Source organism: Cyprinus carpio, chromosome A7 (assembly GCF_018340385.1).
Source record: "Cyprinus carpio isolate SPL01 chromosome A7, ASM1834038v1, whole genome shotgun sequence".
In the NCBI taxonomy this organism is placed as follows: Eukaryota; Metazoa; Chordata; class Actinopteri; order Cypriniformes; family Cyprinidae; genus Cyprinus; species Cyprinus carpio.
In genome coordinates, this window is record NC_056578.1 from 27,387,215 (window position 1) to 27,412,809 (window position 25,595).

The 25,595-nt window shown below is 39.0% G+C and overlaps 1 protein-coding gene across 2 annotated transcripts in view; it reads right to left on the minus strand.

Moving 5' to 3' along the window:
* The window catches only part of LOC109093790 (neural-cadherin-like), a 255,054-nt gene that overhangs the window by 12,843 nt on the left and 216,616 nt on the right, over positions 1-25,595 (minus strand). Inside the window, exons 29-31 of one of the 2 annotated variants that reach the window (XM_042760623.1) lie at positions 21,373-21,637; positions 18,763-18,943; positions 15,026-15,270 (exon numbers count right to left, since the gene is read on the minus strand). In XM_042760623.1, the coding sequence (XP_042616557.1) occupies positions 15,026-15,270; positions 18,763-18,943; positions 21,373-21,637 (691 nt within the window). Of the gene's footprint in view, positions 1-15,025; positions 15,271-18,762; positions 18,944-21,372; positions 21,638-25,595 lie in introns of those variants that run through there. The other variant, XM_042760624.1, reaches the window with a different exon arrangement.

A 25,595-nucleotide genomic window follows, 5' to 3' on the forward strand; every position in this document is an offset into this window, starting at 1 on the left:
GAATGATTTGATATACCATTTTCTTTATGCAAAATGTGTGTAAAATGGCCATAAACAGGTTTTCTCATTATATATAATGTATCTATAAACTAAATCTAATTTGCATATTAATGTGTCTTTGGGGCAACATGTAATGAAAAAGAAGTGTAATAATGGGAGTAATATTTGACAAGATTTTCATAATAATATATAATTTTTCATAGAAATATTGAAAAATAATTTATTTCCCTATTCATTTGTTGTGTCTCCCAAAATGTTTAAAAAAATGCTTTTAGTACCGGTGTCCTCATATGAGGACATGTATGAAATCAACATCCTGTTTCATAACAGAAAGTCATGTTTTGACTTGAAACCCCATAACATTTTCCGGTAACACTTTATAATAACTGCACACTATTAATCATTAATTAAGCATTAGTAAACGGATAATTCATCATTTATAAAGCATTAATAGACATTAATAAGCAGTTTATAAATACAGATATAAATGCTTTATTCTTGATTTAAAAGCATATCTATAATGTGTTTAATAATTTTATTGTCATACTTTATTCATGATCAATTTATAATTTCTCAATGAAGTATAGCATTATTTACAAACCAGTTATTTAGGAGTTGCCAGTGATTCATAAAATCACAAGAAATTGTAAGTAAATGTAGTAAATTCAGGGAGTAATAAAGCATTTAGTAGTGGTCAGTTAACTATTTATGTGAGCTCATCTAAAGTGAGGACTAGTTATGCCTTGTAAAGCATTTATAAAGGATATTCAAAGGCATCTTCTAAACAGAAAAAGGAAACAAACTCAACACAGTGATACAGAACATAGAAATATTAACAGCCTTTAAATCTCATTTGTAAAAGCTTTACAAGGCATAAATAGTCCTCACTTTAGATGAGCTCACAAAAATAGTTAACTAACAACTACATATGTTTTTATAACAACCTGAATTAACCCTGAATTACAGTAGAAATACATGTTAATAAACCATTTATTAACACTCTAAGTAACTATTACTATATGTCTGAATAATAAGATGTATGCATGCACATTTAAATAGTTTATTAATCCTTTACTGGTAACACTTTATAATAACTGCACGCTATTAATCATTAGTTAAGCATTAGGAAACAGTTAATTCATCATTTATAAAGCATTAATAGACATTAATAAGCAGTTTATAAATACAGATATAAATGCTTTATACTTGATTTAAAAGCATATCTATAATGTATTTAATAATTGTTTTTTCATACTTTATTAATGATCAAATTATTATTTCTAAATGAAGTATAGCATTATTTACACCCCAGTTATAAAGGAGTTGTCAGTGGTTCATAAGATCACTTAGAAATTGTAAGTAAATGATTAATAAACTATTTAAATGTGCATTAATACATCTTATTATTCAGACATATAGTTATAGTTACTTAGAGTGTTAATAAATGGTTTATTAACATGTATTTCTACTGTAATTCAGGGTTAATTCAGGTTGTTATAAAACATATGTAGTTGTTAGTTAACTATTTTTGTGAGCTCATCTAAAGTGAGAACTATTTATGCCTTGTAAAGCATTTACAAATGAGATTTAAAGGCTGTTAATATTTCTATGTTCTGTATCACTGTGTTGTGTTTGTTTCCTTTTCCTGTTTAGAAGATAACTGAGCCTTTAAATATCCTTTATAAATGCTTTACAAGGCATAACTACTCTCCTCACTTTAGATGAGCTCACATAAATAGTTAACTGACCACTACTAAATGCTTTATAACTACCTGAATTTACTACATTTACTTACAATTTCTTGTGATCTTATGAATCACTGGCAACTCCTAAATAACTGGTTTCTAAATAATGCTATACTTCATTGAGAAATGATAAATTGATCATGAATAAAGTATGACAATAAAGTTATTAAACACATTATAGACATGCTTTTAAATCAAGAATACAGCATTTATATCTGTATTTATAAACTACTTATTAATGTCTATTAATGCTTTATAAATTATAAATTATCTGTTTACTAATGCTTAATTAATGATTAATAGTGTGCAGTTATTATAAAGTGTTACCCATTTTCCTGAGATGTTGTTTATGACACACAGTTTAAAATTTAGTCAGATTTAAATGATAATTACAAAATAGTATCATATTTCCTTAAGAGTGTCACTAAATTAATATCAGACACATTTGAAGACCAAGGAGAGGGAGTGGTCACGGTGAAACATCCAATCAATTGGTATCTCTGAAAAGCCCTGAATGTGCTCCGTACAGGACATCCAGACTTAAAACTGTGGCATGTATAGTCTCAGAGAAATTCACTAAAATATAATGTCCTCATATGAGGATGCGTGGTCTCAAGAGGTTAAATTCATGAGAATGATAAACTTTCTTGAGGAAGCAACACTAGAGCCACCCCTGACTACACCGTATAGCCAGCAACCGCGAGCTCAGCTCATTTTCAATCGGAGAGACGCTGCAGGCGAGCTACTGCAATGTCTTTAGGCCCAATAATTGGCTATGCTTTGGAGTTATGAACTGAAGCAATATCATATTAATGCCTTTAGAGTTGCTATTCTAGATCATTTAAAGTCCTGCACATATTCAGTTTTCCACATTGGCTATAGTTTGGGAAATCCCAAGTGGTGATATGAGTACAAGTTTATGTAACTAAGATTTTCTCATCTGAAACTATATCCTCCACCGAATCAAGCTGTGTATCACATCGCATTCTTCTTCTGAGGTGTTTTGTTCCTTAGCCTTATTCCTTTGATGATTACTGTATGAATATGCACCGCTGCGCGTGGTTGTGACCACATTACAGATAATGAACTCAGACAGGAAAGACTGGACTTTGCGTTGGTTTCATACATGTAGCCCTATGGGAATTTTGGGTATTTCCTAAAATCATTATTTTTATTTTGTTTATTTTCTTCAAAAATTTAAATTTCATGATGTTAAAGATGTTTAAAAATGTTTATGTGTGTTAAAAATTTAGTAAGTTAAAACTAATTTACCCGGAAGAAAGATCCAATCAGGAGTCAGGGGAGAGGTCGTGAGGATGAGAGAGATGAGAACGGGAGGAGAAGATGGAGTGACATGAGTGAGAATCGCGCTGTGACTGTCACGTTAGAAATTTGGTAAAACACCAAGTTAATGTTTGTGATAGTAGATGTATTTGTAGCCTGCACGAAGAGTGAGTTACAGACATTTGACTGTTTACAGCGTGAAAGTTGATGGTTTTGAGGAACTCGGTCATCGTTTTCCACGAGGAGAAAGAGTGAACTGCTAGTCAGCACGATTTAGTTACAAGGACTTTGCCAGCGAGTAGCCTGTCCGGTTGCCTTTTGTGCATCGTCTGAAAAATGCACTTATCTCCAGAACCATTCCCTGCTTAGCTGTCGGACGACGTCTTCAATCACCAGCATCACAAGCATCGCGTTGCCGTGGCGTGAACGACGACACGCCTATCAGCACTACAACAGCAGTGAGTTTTTTTTTCTGCGCCACGGCAAGAAGCGGCCATTGTGTTTAAGGTCTCCCCGCTCCCAAGCCACGCTTCAGGCCTGCAACGTGTCCTCCTATGACTGTTGGGGTATTCATTTTATTTCATTAAGTGGCCATTTAGTCATTTTGCCGGCTTAGTTTTAATTTTGGGGTTATTTCATTGTGTTTCATTTGAATTGCACTTGATATTTGAACTGTATATATGTACATACTATATTTTTTTCAATAAATGGTTCAAACGAATTTCTGTTGAAGATTTGCATTACATTGGGTTTATGACATTTATAATTTTGATACTTAAGGCAAGAAATTGAGTTTACAGTAGACTGGGTTAAAGTGAAAGTATTTATCACTATTGATTAAGATAAGTGACCTGTGAATTGATGTTTATTTCATTTACAGTATTGATAGGCATTTAAAACGGGTGGAATATTAATGTAACTATAAAAGTTAATGTTTATTTAACTCAGAACTTGAGATAGCTGTATACAATTAGTGTTTTACTTTAATTTTGCTATAAAGACACTGTATCACCCCTTTCTTAAGTCAAACGCTGCTATTAAGGTAAACAGTAACAAGCAAGTAATAATTAGGGAATTGCATTTAGCGCATTAATTAATTTAGAGAGAGATCTTTTGATAAATAGGAATTCGGGGAGCGCTCTCCACACTAATAGCTATACATGCTAGGGGGCGCTACATACAAATTACATAAACAGAAAATACTTGTTTTTTATTTAAATTATTTAATTTAAAAGTAAACATTTCAAGCTTTCTATAGACATTTTTCTTATGTCTGTTAGGCAAGTATTTACTGAATTTCGGTTCATTTTTGTGACGTGTTTCAGAAAGTAGTTCACAAAGTTCATGACTAAAAATGACCAAGTTGGATCGTGCTGGCTCCTCTGCCGACCATAGAAGTGCAGTAGCCTACTTGTGGCCAACACGCGAGTCGATGGCTGTTGCTAACAGTCAAAAGATGAATGCCGCTCTGAGTTGACTTGTATAGCAGTTGTCTCCTCCCCTTCCGGCAGGCTGAAGCGCCATTTGTTCGTGCAGGTACACGCATGTGAACAAATCAGGCTTCAGTATCAGAGTAAAGAGGAGTTCCCCATTATGCATTTAATACAACGCTCGTTCCCTTGTCTCTGGGAACCTAGGTCATGTTAGTAACTGGAGCATTTTTTCTTTAATCTTGTAAGTGCCACTAGCAGATGCAGGATTCTCGTGAATTAACTCGGCTCGCCTGCTATGTCTCTCCTATTGAACATAAGCTGAGATTGAGGTTGCCATGTATACAGTTCAAATCAGTATGGACATGAGACACTGAAATTTACTGCTATCATAACATGAACTGATGAACCCACATACACCAGAGAAAGATAATAATAATAATAATAAAGTTTACATACTATCACATACTATTTCATTTCTATCTCTCATCCACATCAACACACACACACACACACACACACACACACAGAGAGAGAGAGAGAGAGAGAGAGAGAGAGAGAGCACTCAGTTTTGCAGCTCACCACTACTTGGTCTTAAATGCCCTGAAGCCTCAACAGAAGATCAAATAAAAATCCAGCATGTTTGCACTGACTTGACTCTGTGTGTAGGCCCGGTTTGCCTACATTAGGGACCAGCAGTCCTCAAAATGACAGAAAAACCTGAACTCAGCTAAACATATTGACAAGCCAACCATCCCCATGAAAAAAGAAGAAGAAGAAAAAAAAAAAGCCTTAAAGGGGTCATCGGATGCCCATTTTCCACAAGTTGATATGATTCTTTAGTGTCTTAATAAAAAGTCTGTAACATAGTTTGATTAAAATTTCTCAATGGTAGTGTAAAAAACCCATTTGTACCCCAAAACAGCTATTTTCAGAGCAAGATGTTTTGTAGCACTTCCCTTTATATGTTAATGAGCTCTGCTGACTCGGCCCCACTCTTCTGAGACGCTCTCTGAGGGACAGTTTATTTTAGCTGCATTCATTGTGAAACTTGCTTGTTAGTACATTATTAGGAAAGGCGATTTGCAAAGATTCATTAAAAAATCCTTATACTCACTTGTTGGTAGGTAGGTAAAGCTGGACCACAAATGATCTGCGCAAAGATAGACGCATTTAGGTAGATCGGGGGTGCATTCCCTTCAGAAACAAATGCAATCCACTGCGTCTTCAGCAGCTCAGATGTCGGGAGTAAATGATGACTGCTATGTTCATTATTACAGGTCCTTCTAAAAAAATTAGCATATTGTGATAAAAGTTCATTATTTTCCATAATGTAATGATAAAATTAAACTTTCATATATTTTAGATTCATTGCACACCAACTGAAATATTTCAGGTCTTTTATTGTTTTAATACTGATGATTTTGGCATACAGCTCATGAAAACCTCAAAATCTCAAAAAATTTGCATATCATGAAAAGGTTCTCTAAACGAGCTATTAACCTAATCATCTGAATCAACCAATTAACTCTAAACACCTGCAAAAGATTCCTGAGGCTTTTAAAAACTCCCATCCTGGTTCATTACTCAAAACCGCAATCATGGGTAAGACTGTTGACCTGACTGCTGTCCAGAAGGCCATCACTGACACCCTCAAGCGGGAGGGTAGGACACAGAAAGAAATTTCTGAACGAATAGGCTGTTCCCAGAGTGCTGTATCAAGGCACCTCAGTGGGAAGTCTGTGGGAAGGAAAAAGTGTGGCAAAAAACGCTGCACAACGAGAAGAGGTGACCGGACCCTGAGGAAGATTATGGAGAAGGACCGATTCCAGACCTTGGGGGACCTGCGGAAGCAGTGGACTGAGCCTGGAGTAGAAACATCCAGAGCCACTGTGCACAGGCGTGTGCTTTTGAACCAGAAACAGCGGCAGAAGCGCCTGACCTGGGCTACAGAGAAGCAGCACTGGACTGTTGCTCAGTGGTCCAAAGTACTTTTTTCGGATGAAAGCAAATTTTTGCATGTCATTCGGAAATCAAGGTGCCAGAGTCTGGAGGAAGACTGGGGAGAAGGAAAATGCCAAAATGCCTGAAGTCCAGTGTCAAGTACCCACAGTCAGTGATGGTCTGGGGTGCCATGTCAGCTGCTGGTGTTGGTCCACTGTGTTTTATCAAGGGCAGGGTCAATGTAGCTAGCTATCAGGAGATTTTGGAGCACTTCATGCTTCCATCTGCTGAAAAGCTTTATGGAGATGAAGATTTCGTTTTTCAGCACGACCTGGCACCTGCTCACAGAGCAAAAACCACTGGTAAATGGTTTACTGACCATGGTATTATGTGCTCAATTGGCCTGCCAACTCTCCTGACCTGAACCCCATAGAGAATCTGTGGGATATTGTGAAGAGAAAGTTGAGAGACGCAAGACCCAACACTCTGGATGAGCTTAAGGCCGCTATCGAAGCATCCTGGGCCTCCATAACACCTCAGCAGTGCCACAGGCTGATTGCCTCCATGCCACGCCGCATTGAAGCAGTCATTTCTGCAAAAGGATTCCCGACCAAGTATTGAGTGCATAACTGAACATAATTATTTGAAGGTTGACTTTTTTTGTATTAAAAACTCTTTTATTTTATTGGTCGGATGAAATATGCTAATTTTTTGAGATTTTTCATGAGCTGTATGCCAAAATCATCAGTATTAAAACAATAAAAGACCTGAAATATTTCAGTTGGTGTGCAATGAATCTAAAATATATGAAAGTTTAATTTTTATCATTACATTATGGAAAATAATGAACTTTTATCACAATATGCTAATTATTTGAGAAGGACCTGTACATCCGTCTGCAGCAGTGCAGCGATCGTTTACGCACTGGGTCTATTTTTGCTGTGCTGCACGTGCTGAATTAAAGTGACAGCGCTTTGTTCGCGGTAAAAATGAACATGGACTGATATGGAAATGTAGTAATTTCACAATAAATAGATATAATTAAAGTCTACACAGGCTTTTTTGGCTAGGTTTAAAACAAAGAAAAGTGCACTTTTAGATAAGACCCGCAGGACTGTTTGTAATAAAGATAAAAAGCACGGGAGCCGACTGTTTCTGTAAGTTTTAATCTAAAATATTTGTGATAACCTAACACAAGAAAGCTATATGTTGTGTTCAAATGTGTTTCCACTTGCTTGAGCAAATTTATATACAAATATAGAAGCCAAATGCATTTAATATGCTGTTTATATTAACTGAGTTTAAACATGAATATGTCTATGAAAGATTGTGTTATTGTTCTGTGATAAAAGAGGATCACAATGCTGAGCACTTTCAGCATAGTCTAACTACGTTTGGTTATGAAATCAAAATAATGGATAAATGTTGTGTTTGTGTTAAAAAGCCACGGATCAGGATCGGACTGCAAACACATCCTGTACGAAAGCACAATAAGTGCTGCTTCTGCACCACATATGTAACGCACACGGACCTCATACACACTGCAGACGGAGTAATTGTGAAACAGGTGTCACAGAGGATAAGTAATCGTTCCAAGAGAAATTTGTACAGCCTCTGAAACCAGTGGGTGCCGAGAGCATACAGTGAAGAATGCAAATGCCTGAAGCACTGGTTTTGCCATATGGCAAGAGTTAGCCCGTTTAAGCAGAAAGGACTTGGGCTTGTAAGGCTGGGACGTCCAGATTATAAAACCTGGTAAATGTGGACGGCGAGGCCCAGCCGGCCAATGCACAAATCTCTGCAATGGGCACACCACTAGACTAGGTGACGCCTCTTGTTGAGTGGGCTCTTACTCCCATGGGTCATTGTAGGCCCAAAGAAGAGTACACTAGTGCGATAGTGTCGATTATCCATTTGGAAAGTCTCTGCTTTGTGACCGGAGACCCTTTGGTGCAATTACCGAAACATACAAAAAGCTGTTCCAACTGCCTGAACGGGGCGGAATGCTCAATATACATTCTCAATGCCCTGACGGGGCAGAGTAAATTCAGCTCTTGGTCTTGATCTGAAGGAGGAAGTGCCGATAGAGCTATTAGTTGTGCTCTGAATGGAGTCGAGAGCATTTTAGGTACATAAACATGCCTCGACTTCAGGACGACCTTGGAGTTGTTGGGCCCGAATTTGAGGCAGGTGGGGCTCACTGAGAGCGCCTGCAGATCTCCCATACACTTTACCGATGCTAATGCCAGTAGCAGAGCGGTTTTAAGCATCAGGGGACAAAGGTCAATGGACTGTAGCGGCTCAAAGGGAGGGCTTTTCGGAGCATTCAACACTGTGGGCAGGTTCCATTTAGGGACGCTGATAGGGTGAGGCGGGTTGAGCCTCCTAGACCCCTTCAAAATACAGAGAAGACAGACCATTTAAGGGCATAGAGCTGTCTTGTAGAAGGTACTCTAACCTGAAATACTGTATTTAGCACACTCTCGGGGAGGTCTGCAGGCTCCCATCAAGAGGGCAGAGGTGTAGAGCCCACAGCTCAGGCTGGGGGTGCCATATCGTTCTGTTCACCTGAGAGAGGAGGTCCCGTCTCAAGGGAATGGGCCACGGGGCTGCTGAGAGCAACTGAGACAGCTTTGCAAATTCCCATTCCAAGAGGCGCTCTACCAGAATGAAGAGGCTCTTCAAGGAGAGACCGCCCTGGCGATTTATATAGGATACCACTGTCATGCTTGAGCGGACTAACATGTGGTGTACCCTTAGAACTGGCAGAAAAGAGCGAAGGCCCCAACATACTGCCAGTATTTTCAGGCAGTTGATGTGAAGATGACCCTCCTCTTTCAACCAATGGCCGAAAGCTGGTTTGCCATGTGTTGGAAGGGTCTGTTGAGACCACCTTCCTTCTGCAGGCCATTCCCAGGGGCACGCACTGTTCCATCCACTGAGAGTCTTTCCAAGAGGCCAGAGCTGCTATGTAGGCCTGGTCCATCTTGACACTAAGGTGTCCAAGATGCCAGGCGTGGGACGGAACTCGTGGTTTCAGCCGGTACTGAAGGGGCTGCATGTGAAGCAAGCCCAGCTGAAGTACTGGAGATGCAGAGGCCATCAGGGCCAGTATCTTCTGAAATGCCTTGAGAGGTCAAGGGGCTCCAACTTTGACTGCGAGCTGCTGAATGGCCAGTGAACGTTCTGGCGCGACTACCACCGTTATTCGGGCTGAGTCGAGAACTGGTCCCAGTAATGATATCTGTTGATGGCAAGGGGGTGGGGTCGAAAGACGAGCCCGACAGCTCCTCCGCATCTGAAGCAGCCAGAGACACACTGTCATCCATGGTGTCACACTCGCTCCCACTGAACGAGACCAGATCACTTGCAGCTGCAGAGGGATGCTGGTCCGGGTGAGAGAAGAGGACGGAGAAAGCCTCTCTATGTGGTGAGAATGTGGAATGTGGGGGCTCAGGTGGCGTGGGCTCACTCGTCACTGAGCGCCGAGATCCTCTGCCCCTCTGCGGAGTCACTTTCTTAAAAGATACAGTGGTGTGGAAAAAGTGTTGGCCTGATTTTTTTATTTTTTGTCACACTTTAATGTTTCAGATCATCAAACAAATTTAATTATTAGTAAAAGATAACACAAGTAAACACAAAATGCAATTTTTAAAAGGTTTTTATTATTAAGGGTAAACTAAATCCAAAACTACATGGCCCTGTGTGAAGAAGTGATTGCCCCCCTGTTAAAACTGTGGTTTATCACACCTGAGTTCAATTTCTCTAGCCACACCCAGGCCTGATTACTGCCACACCAGTTCACAATCAAGAAATCTCTTAAATAGGACCTGCCTGACAAAGTGAAGTAGACCAAAAGATCCTCAAAAGCTTGACATCATGCCGAGATCCAAAGAAATTCAGAAACAAATGAGAAAGTAATTGAGATCTATCAGTCTGGAAAAGGTTATAAAGCCATTTCTAAAGCTTTGGGACTCCAGCGAACCACAGTGGGAGCCATTATTCACAAATGGCAAAAACATCGAACAGCCTTCCCAGGAGTGGCCGGCTAACCAAAACTACCCCAAGAGCACAGCGACAACTCATCCAAGAGGTCACAAAAGACCCCACAACAAAATCCAAAGAACTGCAGGCCTCACTTGCCTCAGTTAAGGTCAGTGTTCATGACTCCACCATAAGAAAGAGACAGGGCAAAAATGGTCTGCATGGCAGAGTTCCAAGACGAAAACTGCTGCTGAGCAAAAAGAACATAAAAGAACATCTTGATGATCCCCAAGACTTTTGGCAAAATGCTCTGTGGACTGACGAGACAAAAGTTGAACTTTTTGGAAGGTGTGTGTCCCATTAAGTCTGGCGTAAAAGTAACACAGCATTTCAGAAAAAGAACATCATACCAACAGTAAAATATGGTGGTGGTAGTGTGATGGTCTGGGGCTGTTTTGCTGCTTCAGGACCCACAAGACTTGCTGTGATAAATGGAACCATGAATTCTGCTGTTTACCAAAAAATCCTGAAGGATAATGTCTGGCCATCTGTTTGTGACCTCAAGCTGAAGTGAACTTGGGTTCTGCTGCAGGACAATAATCCAAAACACACCACAAAGTTCACCTCTGAATGGCTGAAGAAAAACAAAATGAAGACTTTGGAGTGGCCTAGTCAAAGTCCTGACCTGAATCATATTGAGATGCTGTGGCATGACCTTAAAAAGCTGGTTCATGCTTGAAAACCCTCCAATGTGGCTGAATTACAATTCTGCATAGATGAGTGGACCAAAATTCCTCCACAGCGCTGTAACAGACTCATTGCAAGTTATCACAAACGCTTGATTGCAATTGTTGCTGCTAAGGGTGGCCCAAGCAGTTATTAGGTTTAGGGGGCAAACACTTTTTCCCACAGGGCCATGTAGATGTGGATTTTGTTTTCCCTTAATAATAAAAACCTTCATTTAAAAACTGCATGTTGTGTTTACTTGTGTTATCTTTGACTAATATTTAAATTTGTTTGATGATCTGAAACATTAAAGTGTGACAAACATGCAAAAAAAATAAGAAATCAGGAAGGGGGCCAACACTTTTTCACACCAATGTAGCTATCCATGAGTGCAGAGAGGTGAGACTCATATCCTTGCAATGAGGACATTCCGGGTTTTGCTGCAAGGCTTGTTCACGGCAAAGGCTTCAAATCTCGTAGAGCGAAAATCTTGCAGTCATCGCTAACTAAAAAGGATTCAGTTAATTTAGAACTCAGAACACCACGAATCTCTGCAAAACACCAACTCAAAAGGTAAATTTATTTGTTTTTAGTTGAACTTGAACACTGGACTGTAATTTAATAAAAAGAAATGTTAGTTGAGAGCATTTAATTTGATGGTACTGAGGCAATTCAGGTTAATAAATTTCACTCAGTATTTTAATACATGACACATTTCTTACATTAAAATATGACAGTTGTATTCATTAGGTGGCTAATTAAACACATGGCTCACATTATGCCTTTTCTTCAAACTGTGGTCAAAAATAATGAGACATTCTCATTTACTTAAAAAAAAAAAAATACTGCAATTATCCATTTATAACCTGATTGCATATCTGTATAGCTTTCAGAAGCTTCACTAAATAAGTCTTGCATGAAGTACTTGCTTTATCATGTCAGATCTGTATGTGTGACGTGCATGTAGTACATCAGCATACTGTCTGTACCCATTTCCTCAAAAATAATTCATTCAAAACTGACATAATGCACCATTTCAAAGAAATCACAGGCTATTTAAAACATTATTACTATTCACACCTTAAACTGCTTTTGAACATCCAAAATGACAACTGCAATGTAAATTAAACTTTATGGCAGTTTAAGAACACACTGTCATTAAATGATAGATGGCAATGATTAACGACTGGGAAAATAAAGATATGGAAAATAAAGGACAAAATTTGACAGACTTGGTTTAGTAGAATGAGAAAAATACAGAAGTCCTGAGGTCTAAATGTAGGTGTACAAAGTCTTATGGGGTATATATATATATATATATATATATATATATATATATATATATATATATATATCTATATATATATTAATCTCTGAGCAGATTAAGATAGGGGTACTGACTCTTTACTGAGAGTCTCTTAACTGAAATAAACTTTTCACACAGACATTAAAAAAGGATCCCATGAGTCACAGAGAGAGAGATTGTAAAAGAGCACTATAAACCATAATCATTCAAGTCCATCTTATGAAGTTATGATGGGTGGTTATTCCCGCAGGTGAGCATCTACACTGTTTGAATGTCAAATCTGCCTATGAGCTTTGCTATAGAAATATCCTTGACAATCCAGGTATAACAGAGGACAATTGAGGCCTTTCCTCAGCAGGCTCTTTGGACAGCATGTTGGACTGAAAAATGATCATGAAGGAGTCAGTATACAGTGTTTGAATTATCTCATGATTTGTAAATTAACAGGTACATAGCTCTAGAAAAAAAAAAAAAAAAACCTAGAGCTACGTACCTGTTTTTTTTTTTTTTTAATTAATCTGGATTAATTAAAAGTACAACAAAGAACAACAAATGCTACCATGATAAATAAATACTTTAAGATAATTATTATTATTGTTATTGTTACAGTAATTAGAATAAGTGAGTAAAATTATCTAAAAAGATTAATGTTATTGTCCATGAAAATAAATAATTTTCATTCTTTTTATTTATTTTTTTATTTTCTTTTTATGTTTTTGGTGTAAAAGGTGACATTGTGACCTGTAAAATTCACTCTAAGTTTAAAATAGATATATACTGGGGCAAAAGCCTTTAGTCTTTTAAGGTAATTGTATGCAGTCACAAAATCTCTCAGGGGACAAATCTTAAAACCTTTTATGTGTTTTGGCAGTTTGTTTACATGACAATGGCGTTTTGGAGGTCTGAAAATGCAAACTTTTGAAAACGGGTTTCCATTATTGTCTTGGTGTAAATAAAAGATGTATTTTTGTGAAAATGGTGATGTCAAGCGTGTGCATATTTCATGTTCATGTAGTGTTTCTTTAAAAAGTGTCATCATCAACTACTAGCCTGGCATGCACAGTATGACATTTTAAGCAGTTTTCATGGATCCATGTAAACTAGGGATCGTTCTGACATGTCATACGTACAGGAAAAACACAAAGGAAAAACGTTTCAATTTTTTTACATTGCTGTTGTGTAAATGTACCCTTAGACGCCACAAAAGTGAAATAAAACCCTCAAAAGTAGCAACCGCAAGAACAATCCATAATCCTTCTCTTCCTGTTCAGAGCACCACATTTCCCTATTATCTGCTCCTGGAGTTTAACAGATGGACCTTTTCCATCTTTGCAGTTTCTGTAGTGATATGCATGTCAGCAGGGGCTGTTTTTCAGTGGGGAAGAGTGAGGCCTGACTGGTTAGGTGGAGGCGTAATGTTAGCATGGTGTGCTAAACCTATTAACCGCATTAAAGGAAGAAAAAAAAATCTTCTTAACACTGTGCCGAAGCCTTGCATATGGCAGAGAGAGCTTGAACCATATTTCTCTGATTCATCGCTCGTCTCCATCGTCTTCCAAACCGACAGGATGGAATGAAGAAAAGCAAAGAAGAAAAAAAGGGGGGGGGGGGGGGTTTGGGGGGGTTGATAAAAACCTTACGGGCTACTTAAATTCAGTTGAGGACTGTTGAGACCATTGAAATTCTACCCAAAACCCCGGTGCACTGATCTCAATTTCCAGCCCGGCTTGGGTAAACAGCACAATGTGTGCCTACAAATCAAGTAATTAACACTTTAAAAAGCAACCGGAGCTGAGAATGAATAAGGTCATGTCAAATCTATAATGGAACGAAACTGTGAGAGGAGGAAAAAGATTGTTTGGTTCCCTTTGGCCTCGCTGAGTGCAGTCATGCAGGCAGATGAGGACATCAGAATGGAGTTAATATGAGTTTCAGCAGTCATGATCATTGATTATGTAGACTGTGTTCTTTACCGCTGTCAGACAATACTAATAAAATGCAACACATGGGAACATGATTGATAGAAACCTTTGCATATGTAAGAAATATTTACATATACCAAACTCTACTACAGCTACTACATGGGAAAAACATATGAATAAATACATATCAATAATCACAGTGCAAGAATATTGAAGTGCCAACCATCAAAATAAGTTTTAAAAATACATGAGGTTCTGCAGAGGAGGAAGAGCAGGGTTAATATTTATGCATCAGAAAGACACATTGGGCTGATTCATTAGTTGAAGCCTCTTATTGAAACTAATATTTCACAGCAAACCAACAATCTGTGTTGACTGAGAGAGACATTATCATTAAAACAAATTAAGTAATTAACTATCCTTTTGCAGCGAAATTGTTCACTAAAACTGTAAAGTTCACCAGGATTGATGCTGAATACTTCATTTTTAATCCAACACTCAAATTTATCAATGTAGCGGCACCATTAAAGCACCTGTATTATGATAATAACTAATATTATCAGTTACTAATATTAGAAATAGGCTATGTAAAATAATGTAGGTGATTGTTGCACAGGACAAGACAAACAAAAACAGTAAGGCAAAAACAAAGGGTTAATTTCAAGTCAAGCTGAAGATAGATACCTAGTAGGGCCATAAAGCAGATGCATATGGCAAAGAGGGAGCTGAAACTGAGACCCACGTCGTCTCTGTAGATGGCCAGTGTCACCTCGCAGTGCCGCCCGCGGTAGCCCTCTGGACAGTGGCATGTGAATTTAGAGGGAGACTGTGCCACACAAGTACCCTTATGACATGGGCGGCTGGCACAGAGCGTGTACACGCAGAATTTACCAGTGGAGTTTGCCTTGACCATGTGACCTGGGGGACACCTGCAATTGGAGGAGACAAAAGGAGAGAAGCATTAATCAAATGGTAATATGTAAGTAAGAAAAAGAAAAAAAAAAAAAAGGAAAAGAAAGAACTCAAATTAAACCACATTTTTACATGTCTTTCTTAATTTTATTGACACTTTTGGTGCTGCTAGTGGTGCAAAAATTAGAGGAAATTGGTCAATATATATATTTTTTTATATTCTTTGGTACATTAAAAATGTCCACACAGTGTTTGTAATTGCAAAACTGTTCACAGAGAGCTGGTATATTTAAAATCCTGTGTGAATAAAATATGCTTGCGATCACACAAAGATTTTGTTTACCCGTCAATATTGATATGTTCCATATCTTGCATTGTATATGTGTAATAATAAAAAAAAAGTAAAATGTGCAATAACATTTTTTAAATGACAGTAAAAGAAATAAATATTTTAAATAATTTCAAATGATTCACCTTTATATTTCCCATTTCATATTTACATTTCAATGTTTCTGTTCACTGAAAAATGAAAACACCTCCACACAATTACCAAGCGGCATAACCATTTTCAACTACATATAACAGCTACGAGAAAAATCGTCTCGGTTACGTATGCAACCCTCAATCCCTGAAGGGGGGAACGGAGACATCACGGTGACTGACGAATTGGGATCTCGCTTCGAGAGACCAACCTACTTCGAGTGTAAACTAAATGAACCAATGCACACTGGCATGCAATTATTGCATCCTGCTGCAGCTGATCACAGCGTGAGCATAAAGTGGCAGCAGGTGCAATGCATACCAGGTTTTCACTAAGGAGCCAAGCCAAGCCCTTCAGGGAATGAGGGTAAAATACGTAACCGAGATGTTCACTTTCAGTCGGTCACTCTCGACGTCACGTCGGTGACTAAAGAATTGGGATTCTCTACAAAAGTGCCATGAATGCTGCCCCTTCCAGTGCCCTGTGCGAGCCACCTGCACCCCTTTTTGGTGTAGGACGGGGCTCGCAACAAGAAGACCACTCACCGTTGTCATAGCACTACCCACTCAGTAAGACTGGATAACACTGGGAAAACGTACCCGTTCTACTTGGAACAGGGACGCTGCGGAAGCCCCATCCTTCCCGGAGGAGGTCTCGGGAGCAAATATGCATATGAACATCTGTTTAGGTGCATATGGACAATTGGAGGTGATTGAAACACTCTTGGAAATGGCAGAAGACTGCTGGGGAAACACGGGCTCTGAGGCTATACCGTGGACTTTACACATATGGGATCCACTTAGGTCTCACATATGGAACGTAGCCTTCCACAGGTTCTCAAGGATTCATCGGGAGAAAGGCCTGGCGCCGGACATTCCACCACATTTGGCTGCCGAGGAGATGGAGAAGCTTGACAGGGTCTACAGTATGGGCACTCTGGAGGCTCGGGACGCGGTGGAGGTTTTTCACTCGAGTCTTACCTTCTTGGCGGCCCTGGAAAGCATAGTTGTTATCTCTGGATCTGATTCAGGCATTGCCAACGTCCCGGAGGGCGGCAGCGCAGCCAGATCTTCCTCAGAGAGCTCTCCCTCCGATGCAGTGATCAACATCCAGTCATTGGGAGGGGCCCCATAGGATACTGCTGGTACGCTCTTTGAAGAGGCCCCAGCGCATTCCTTTGGCTGTCCAACTGGATCTGAGGTGCTGGAGGAGTGGTGGGCCCCCGAGAGTTAGTTCTCTGAGGGGTTTGCCACCACTGTGACCCTCAAATCGCTCGTGCTACTGCCGGAAGTAGTTCTTGCCTGGCAGCTGCCAGGACAAGCCTTATATTGCAATGGAACTCCGCCCTTACCGGAGATAGCGAAGCCTGGTCCGCAGCTCCGAGATGGTCATCTTCCTGCAATGGGAACATGAGTCATCCACGAAAGCCACCTCAACGTGTTTAATGCCCAGACATGTGAGGCAGGGATTGTAACAATCACCCGGGGCCAGGTAATGACCGCATCCAGAAATGCATGGGTGAAAAGGCACCTTTAAAAAGACGGTCCGTTGTCTTTACAAAGTGGCACCTGTGGAGCTCTTTTAAAGAAAATTGCTCTTTCAGGAAAATGCTCTTTTAGTGCTGAGGCGCACAGGGGAAATTGCCGCTTACAGCACAACAGAGGAGTAGTGCAACCTGAAGTGCGCAACCTGCTCGACACAGAATGACCACCACTGAAGTGCCGTACCGCCAACACCAGAAGCTTCCAAGAGCGCGTTGAACTCGAACTTGGATGGAGCAGAATGATGTTGTCGCGCGGCTCTGAAGCAAAAAGCTGGTATGCATTGCACCTGCTGCCTCTTTATGCTCACTCTGTGATCAGCTGCAGCTTGATGCAATTGGCTCGTTTAGTTTACACTCTATATAACTTATATTTAATATTTATGAGTGTTAAATAAACTCTTAAGAAATGTGGCATTCAAACCAACTGCAGCCAATCAACAAACAATAGGCATTCATGTTCATTTTTCCGAACAAGAAAAACCATGTTGTGTTTTATCATGTCTGCATGCTAGTTATTGTTTTTACAGGAAGTTCGGCAGCTGCACTACAGGAAGCTGAGCAAGCAGTGAAGTTAAGAGTCGTTGCTATGGAAATGATACACCATCTAGTCTATAACATTGGTGTAAACTGGCAAGTAACTCCACTACACCAGATGCAAACTGCACCAGACACGTTGCATCAAAGGACATAGAACCGATTAGAATCAGTGACTGTATCACTGAAAGCACACTACAGTGAACAAATGCTGCATTCTATTTTGACACACTCCACGTGCTTGCGCTGCTGCACTAACCAGTTACACAGATATGGAAAGTTCGCTATGATGCATCCAGTGTAGAGATGGCTGCTGCAGACCATTTTCTTTTACAAGTTTCAGCTCATACTGTACATCCTTGGTGTAAACTCGGCTTAATCAAATGCCCCCCAAGAACACCTCAGAGCCCCCCTTTTCAAAAATATTTCTTCCAGCTTCCCCCAGTGCAAATATCAATAACATACAATCATAGACACAATCAATTACACAGCAGCTGCACAGCTCTCACAGTCAGAGAGGACAATGAATAGGTCAGAGGTGAAGAATGGCCCACAGATATCATACCTGCCTTTGAGTGAGGTGTACTGACACACACACCAGAGCCAAAGTGCACAAGGCCTGGCTAAATGGAACACCCTACTGCATGTGTGTCTAACATTGAGCAGAATAGATCAGATTTTTATTAAAACTGACCTATTTAACCTGATTCTTTTTAGAACAGAATGAAGATGTGTACAATTTACTCACTTCATTTAAATATTTCTTTTAAATAAATAAATTAAATTATTAACTATATAAAGTATCTTATTCAGGACAGTACTAAAAAACAACAACAACAACAACAACAAAAAAAAACTTAATTTTGTATGATCCATATTATTGAGGCAAAATAATAAAGATTCTGCAAGACGTATGTAAACCTTTGACCACAACCTTGTGTATTTGTTTACCTGCATTCATGGATTCTCCACAGGTCCACGCAGATAAAGGGGGGGCTACATTGGTTTTTCCGGCAGGAGTCAGAGGAACAACCCAGAGAGACACCTTGAGAACTGACCACCGACACCCCCTCTCTGGCCTGACTGTCTAGAGGAATAAACCGCCCATTGAGTCTAAAGTCCCGCATACAGCCTGTGCCAATGAGAAAAACAAAACAAAAGCCAATATTTTTCATGTTTCAGTACAAGTATAGCGTAAAGTGTGAGTCCTCCTCTTATACCTACATTACACTTGCTTCTTCACATGCACACACAGATAAACTGAGCTCAACATGATCTACTCATATTCTGAGCTTTTAAGAAAAAGTGCTTTTAGAGTCCATTTAATAAACACACAAAGTGTGTGCCTGAGGCTAACCAGCATGTCTGTGCACAGAGGACTATTCCACCTCCTCTTCTCTTTCATGTCACGCCATTGTCTCCCTTCCCTCCCACTGTCTGTTTTTTTCCTTTACACTGAAGGTGCATTTGAGGCTATTATGAATTAATTGCTCCTTTTAATTTTTAATTATTGACAATACAATAGTGTGTAAGCATGACAGATAGAGGAACTGGGGTATGAATTAGCTGATAAAGCTGTACAGATGTGTCTGCTTGATGTACACATGTCCTGGCTAAGTTCTTTCTCTGACTGAAATTAAATTGGATAAGTCTACTTCACAGTGCTCTGATATAACTCAGTGATTGGATTTTTCAGGCCATGGGACAGAGCATTTTTGTTAGCTCAAAATGTCATGCTACAGTGTTTATTGGAGTTGTCCACAGCTCTCCATGCACACTTTGACATACTGACTCCATTTCATTTATTGTAACCAATTTATCTATTCCGACCAGCTCTGGACAGACCGCACAGACTGCTAATCAACTCTTGAGATGCTAAGCAATGGGAATTGCTTATCAGGGAGCTGTACTTGGTGCTGCTTTGAAAGAACCATTTATAATGTGGTGTGTTTTTCACACCATGGTGCTTATTAGCCAATTAATTTAAATAAAAAATTTTATGTAGACACAGGACAACAAGGAAATTAGAAAATGCATTTAGAACTAGAAAATCATTTCTCAAAGGGGTCATATGACGTTGCTAAAAATAAAATAATTTTGTGCATTTGGTGTAATGCAATGTGTTGATATGGTTTAATGTTAAAAAAAATAAAATAATGTACATTATTGTTGCTCCTCTATGCTCTGCCTTTCTGAAACGCTTCAATTTTTACAAAGCTCATCGTTCTGAAAAGCGAGGTGTACGCTGATTGGCAGCTATCCAGTGCATTGTGAATACCTCAAGCATGTGACGGAAATGTTTCGCCCCTTACCATACTGTCATGCCATGTGTCCAGGCGCGACAAGTCAAAAACAATAAAACCCATTATAAACGAGGCATTTGTTGCATCCAGTGGGGACATAATTACTGATTATAATGACTTATACTGTCTTTTTACATGCTGCGTTGCGTATTGTGCTGCGTAAACGTAAAACCATGTCTGCATTTGTGATCGGAGAAACGACAAACAACAAGCGCTGACGTTACTCTACACTGCTCAGAACTCACATTTGAATCAGTGGTAAGTTATTTAAATATGAAAATGTACTTACAGACTGTAAGTTGCAAAGTTGGAATTGAATTGGAATTTCTTTATAGAAACAGACAACGGCATTGCAGGCTGCTCTCACAGGAAACAGTCCTCATCCTCCGCAAAATGCACTGCACAGATCTGAATATTTGGGTTAAACTGTTCTGGAACAGTGTTGAACCACTGATTTCTAGTTGTGTCCTCTTTTGGAAGGCCAAACAAAGTAGTTTGTTGGCCGCAGCGGCAACAGCGAGAATAAAAGTTACACCTTCTTTCTTTGCTTGAACATTTGGGCAGCGTTATGCAAATCTTCCCACATCTTGACGTAGACATGTAGGGGCGTGTTAGATTGTGCCATTTTAGGTAGGAGTGGTTGACTCTTAACTTTTATAAAGAATATCTCTTTGGATTTGAGACTTTAGTCTTTGCAACTTTACAGATCTTCTTTATGCACCAAGAGCTTGTAACACTCCAAAGAGAAAGGAAAAATTGAATTAGCATTATATGACCCCTTTAACCATTTTTTGTCAGCAATGTAGCCATTCCTTTACACTCATACTGCAATGTGATGCCTTTAATTTATTATTAGCGGTAATGTAAAAAGGCTATCATTATAACCATTGATTTTTTAATTAAAAACAATTCATAAAGCAGGTGAAAAAAAGCAGTTTCTTGTTCTTTTAATGAGACACCTGAGCCTGTTTGTCCTTTGCAAGTTATGACAGGTCTGGAGGTAATTTAGCATCTGTTGCATTGTTTTAAAGAAAACAAGAAAAAGAGATTATTTGTGATACGTCATCTCAATCTTCTGACAGCCCTGATATTTTTATTGTGTATTACTTATTTCTGTTTCGAATGGTAGTGTATATTGCAGTATATGCTTGTAGTTACATTGATTGGAAATATGATTCTCAGATTTTGGTATCTATGGCACTGGCTTGTTGGCATTATATTCTACCAACTGAGCTTCAGGAGCACACCTATACCTTACCTTGGAAGCTCTTGTTGTGTCCTGAGGGGAATGAGTTGCCCAGCATCACCACAGCAGGATCAATAACAATCTCCCGACTGCGACCCGGTGATCCCGTGACCTCTCGCCGTCCTCCCCCACCGTCCAGGCGCAGGGTCATCTCATTGTCATGGCGATCTAAGTGAATGTCATGCCACTCTCCATTGTCTAAACGATAAGAGGGCATTGTCAAGTTGAAGTCCCCATCACCAAGGTTGTAGAAGACACTTAACAGACCCTGGTAGATCTGAGAAAGTGGGACAAAAGAGAGAGAGAATGTGGTCAGAATAAATTGATTAACAGTTTTGTAAATTTTCTGTGGAATCTGGATAATATATAGTGGCACAGACAAAGAACAGTTGTGAAATTATGGAAATAGTTGGTGGTAGAGTGAAAGTGAGAGAGGTTCGATGTGGAATAAAGTAGACCCATTGGGGACTTAAGACATCAGACTGGGGCAGGATCTGATAAAGCAACTGAGCACTGACAGAATTAAACATATCAGGCCTTTAATTGGAGATAGTGGAAGCAGGGAATTCAATATGGAGTCAGTAAGGTTTGCCACTATATTATTGTGTTGCTTCTCTGACTCTCTTTTGGTCAGCTGTGAGACTTTCTTTTACACTCTCTTTCCCTTTGTGAGCTGTTCTTAAACTGACTGCTTCTTATAAATCAAAAATATCTAAGGCAAGCTTTATTATTTACGAGGGTTTGTAAGATAAAAAGTGTGTAATATCAAAGTACAATATAAAATTGCAGTTTTAGCCTTTGAATCAACAATTATCCAACAAGCCCTCCACTATAATGTCTTTTGCCTTATTTTTAAGTCTAATAACAATAATTCAACTGGTGTTTTACTTTACATGCACATGGTTATTAGCCATATCTCCATATCTGGTGGACAAAGGTTGAAAAGACATGTTTGAGAATGAGCTTTGTATTTGTTTGTGAGACAAAGAGCAGCTGGCAGATCTCCTGAAGAAAGCTACCTCCTTCATTTTAATTTCAGAGTCGTGTTCTGCATGTGTCCCTGAGAGCATAATTTACCAGCCTTCATGTTGGATCCTGGCTTTGTGGCGATGTAAAAAGCAAGACTAATCAATGATACAAAAGGCAGTGAGACTCTCAAATTTCAACAACAACAGTTTACACAAACAAACACAGTTGACCTCTGTGAACTTTTGCACCTTCTTCCTCTCCCATAGTCTACTCAATTTCACCTGCAGCTTAAGAGAATAATTTCAAACCGGACTGTTTGAAACGCTTGGTAGGTATTTAAACCTGAAGGCGTACTAATGAACAAGAACATTAACTCTAATCTTTCCATGGAAAATCTTTGAGGTTATTTTTATTTTTAGTTTTCCTGTTTGTTTGTTTGTTTGTTTTGTTTTGTTTTTTTATACCCTAAGACAGTGGTTCTCAATTCCAGTCCTGGGGTACCATTGCTCTACACATTTAGTATGTCTCTCTTTTTAACGCACCTGGTTCAATTTGATGATCTGAATAAGGTGTGTTAAATAAGGAAGACATACTAAATGCACAGAACAGTGGTACCCCAGGACTGGAATTGAGAACCACTGCCCTAAGATTTACATAAATGACACTACAGATGCTCATTCTCATTGCTTGTTGGTGTGAAAGGTGTCTGCATGCTGCTCATCCCCACCCAATGATCCAGAAACCAATGTCATCCACTGGAGCAGCAGGTGAAGCCATCTGCCCATTTGCATTTTTAAGAATTATAAGGCATTTAATTATGGATCACTGGATATTAAGTACATAGTGCAGTGTATGCCTGGGTTCCCTTCCCACCTTTTCATATTTTGTTGTATAAAAAAAATATTATGAGACATCATCGATTAACATCATGACAAAATCTTTGGGAATCATTAAAGGCATAGTTCACCCAAAAATATAAATTATGTCATTATGTTCCTGTGGCTCAGTGGTAGAGCATTGTGTTAGCAGCGCAAAAGGTTGTGGGTTTGATTCCCAGGGAACACATGTTAGGTAAAAAATGTTAGCCTGAATGCAGAATCCTTTGGATAAAAAGTGTCTGCTTTATACATAAATGTAAATGTCATTAATTACACACCGTCATGTTGTTGCAAACCCGTAGGACTTTTGTTCATCTTCAGAACACAAATTAAAGATATTTTTGAGGAAATCAGAGAGCTTTCTGACCCTCCATAGACAGCAATGGAACAACCATGTTCAAGGTCCAGAAACATAGTAAGGACTTGTACTTAAGTAAAAATATTGCTACTAATAATATGACTCAAGTGAGAGTAAAAAAGTAGTTTGCAGAAAAACTACTCAACTATTTTTCTATTTTTACCCAAAATGAGATGATGTGAGCATTATGGATTAGGGTTAACCCTAACCCTAACATGAGTGTACTTTAATGTCTGTTTCACAAGTGAGACCCAGGAAATCCCTTATGGACAAATGCACCAGATATCACTACAGCTGAATAACATGCAGATAGAGATGCTTTGACTGATGAAACCTGGAAGACAGTAAAGACCCAATTTCAATGTAACGTTAATTGACATAGCTTGTATCACAGTAAAGATTATTATAAAGAATATTTTCTGTCTCACTGTGATAAGAAGCAACATGGAACCACAGAAGCTAACTGTTTCAAACACGACTGATGTTAAAGAGTGATTTTTGGAGACATTGGGTGTTGAAGCAGGACTAAAGTGTCTTCACTGAGGAGGAAAGGCAGGCAGTGGCTCCAAAAAAATTTGGATGAGAAAATAATAAGCAGTATAAAAATAAAATACAATGAATATTGCATAATATGAGCTTAATTAGAGTAAAAAAGTAGTTTAAACCCAACACACAGTGAAGGACTTTGCTGCCTCATTCCATAAGCCTACCACAAAATATATATTTGGTAGCCTCATCTTAAAAGTATTATAGCTAGACCAGGAAAAGTCATGTAAATTAATATAGTTTTAAAACTCTAATGGCATTTTGTACAGTGAATATATATTTTTATCTGTTCTGTTCAAGCAGATAAAAGGCTCCCTTGACACGTTACTTGAGACAGTCAGCTTATTGACAGTCACTGACTCTAATCTACTGAAGTATTGGTTGGCGAAAACTTTGAAAGACTGGTCGCCACGGAAGCGACGATTGAATTCTTGAAGGTAGAGGACTCATATCTTCTTGACCAAATTGACGACCTTGAGAATAGATCCAGAAGGGCTAACCTGTGTATTTTTAATATTCCGGAAGGCAGTGAGAATAGAAAAGACCCCATCAAATTTATATCTGGGCTGCTTAAAGATACCATGCAGAGCTACTGAATTTGAGTGAGCATATCGCGCAATTCGCCCCAAACCTGGAGTAGGGAAATCTCCAAGACCAAGGCAAATTCATTGTCTGCTTCAAAAAAAGGAAAGGGCACTTCAGTGGGCCAGGCAACATGATATTAAATAAGTTTCAGAAAGTAGCGCAGATTCTTTGTTTACGGGGTTACCGGGGCAATGGATGCATTTTTGCTGTTCCTTCAGTGCCATCTGCTGTCAGAGAGTGGATTTTCATTTAGTGCATCTCCACTCATTCTGCCACACACTTTTCAACATGTTGGGCTTGTTCACATTAGAGTGCTCATGACTCTTTGATGCATCATACAGTGGTTTTGTGCATTTTAACAAGTTAATGGGAAAAGTATTATTTAATTGCATTCAAAATTTGTAATTATTCACTGTATTTTGAAGGGCCCACGATAACAATATTGTGCATGTTCATTATCGTGATATATGGTATTACAGAATATTGGCACAAGTAAGCACTAATGCTTTAACATTTGGCTTTGTATACCACAATTGACCAAGTTTAAATCCTTTCTGTATATTTTAAAAGCAGCATTCATTTGGGCTGCTCCTTACCATCTGGGTCATGGCTAAAATTATGAGATGAAAACAACTCAATACATCTCACAGTAAACTAGTTCTGAGTCAGAATCCCTAGAATTCAAAAAGAAACACACACTATATTGATATTCTCCTGCCACTATGGAGTTGTGGCTAAGACTCTTGAGTAGAAATTAGATGATCAAACTATTATTTCCTCTTCATCCGCTGATGACAAGAACACCTTGCTAGAAATGTCTCAGTGAGATGATGCGTCATAATCAGACACAACAGGCAATGCTAAATGGGTATTGGCACATCACATAAATTAGCGTTATT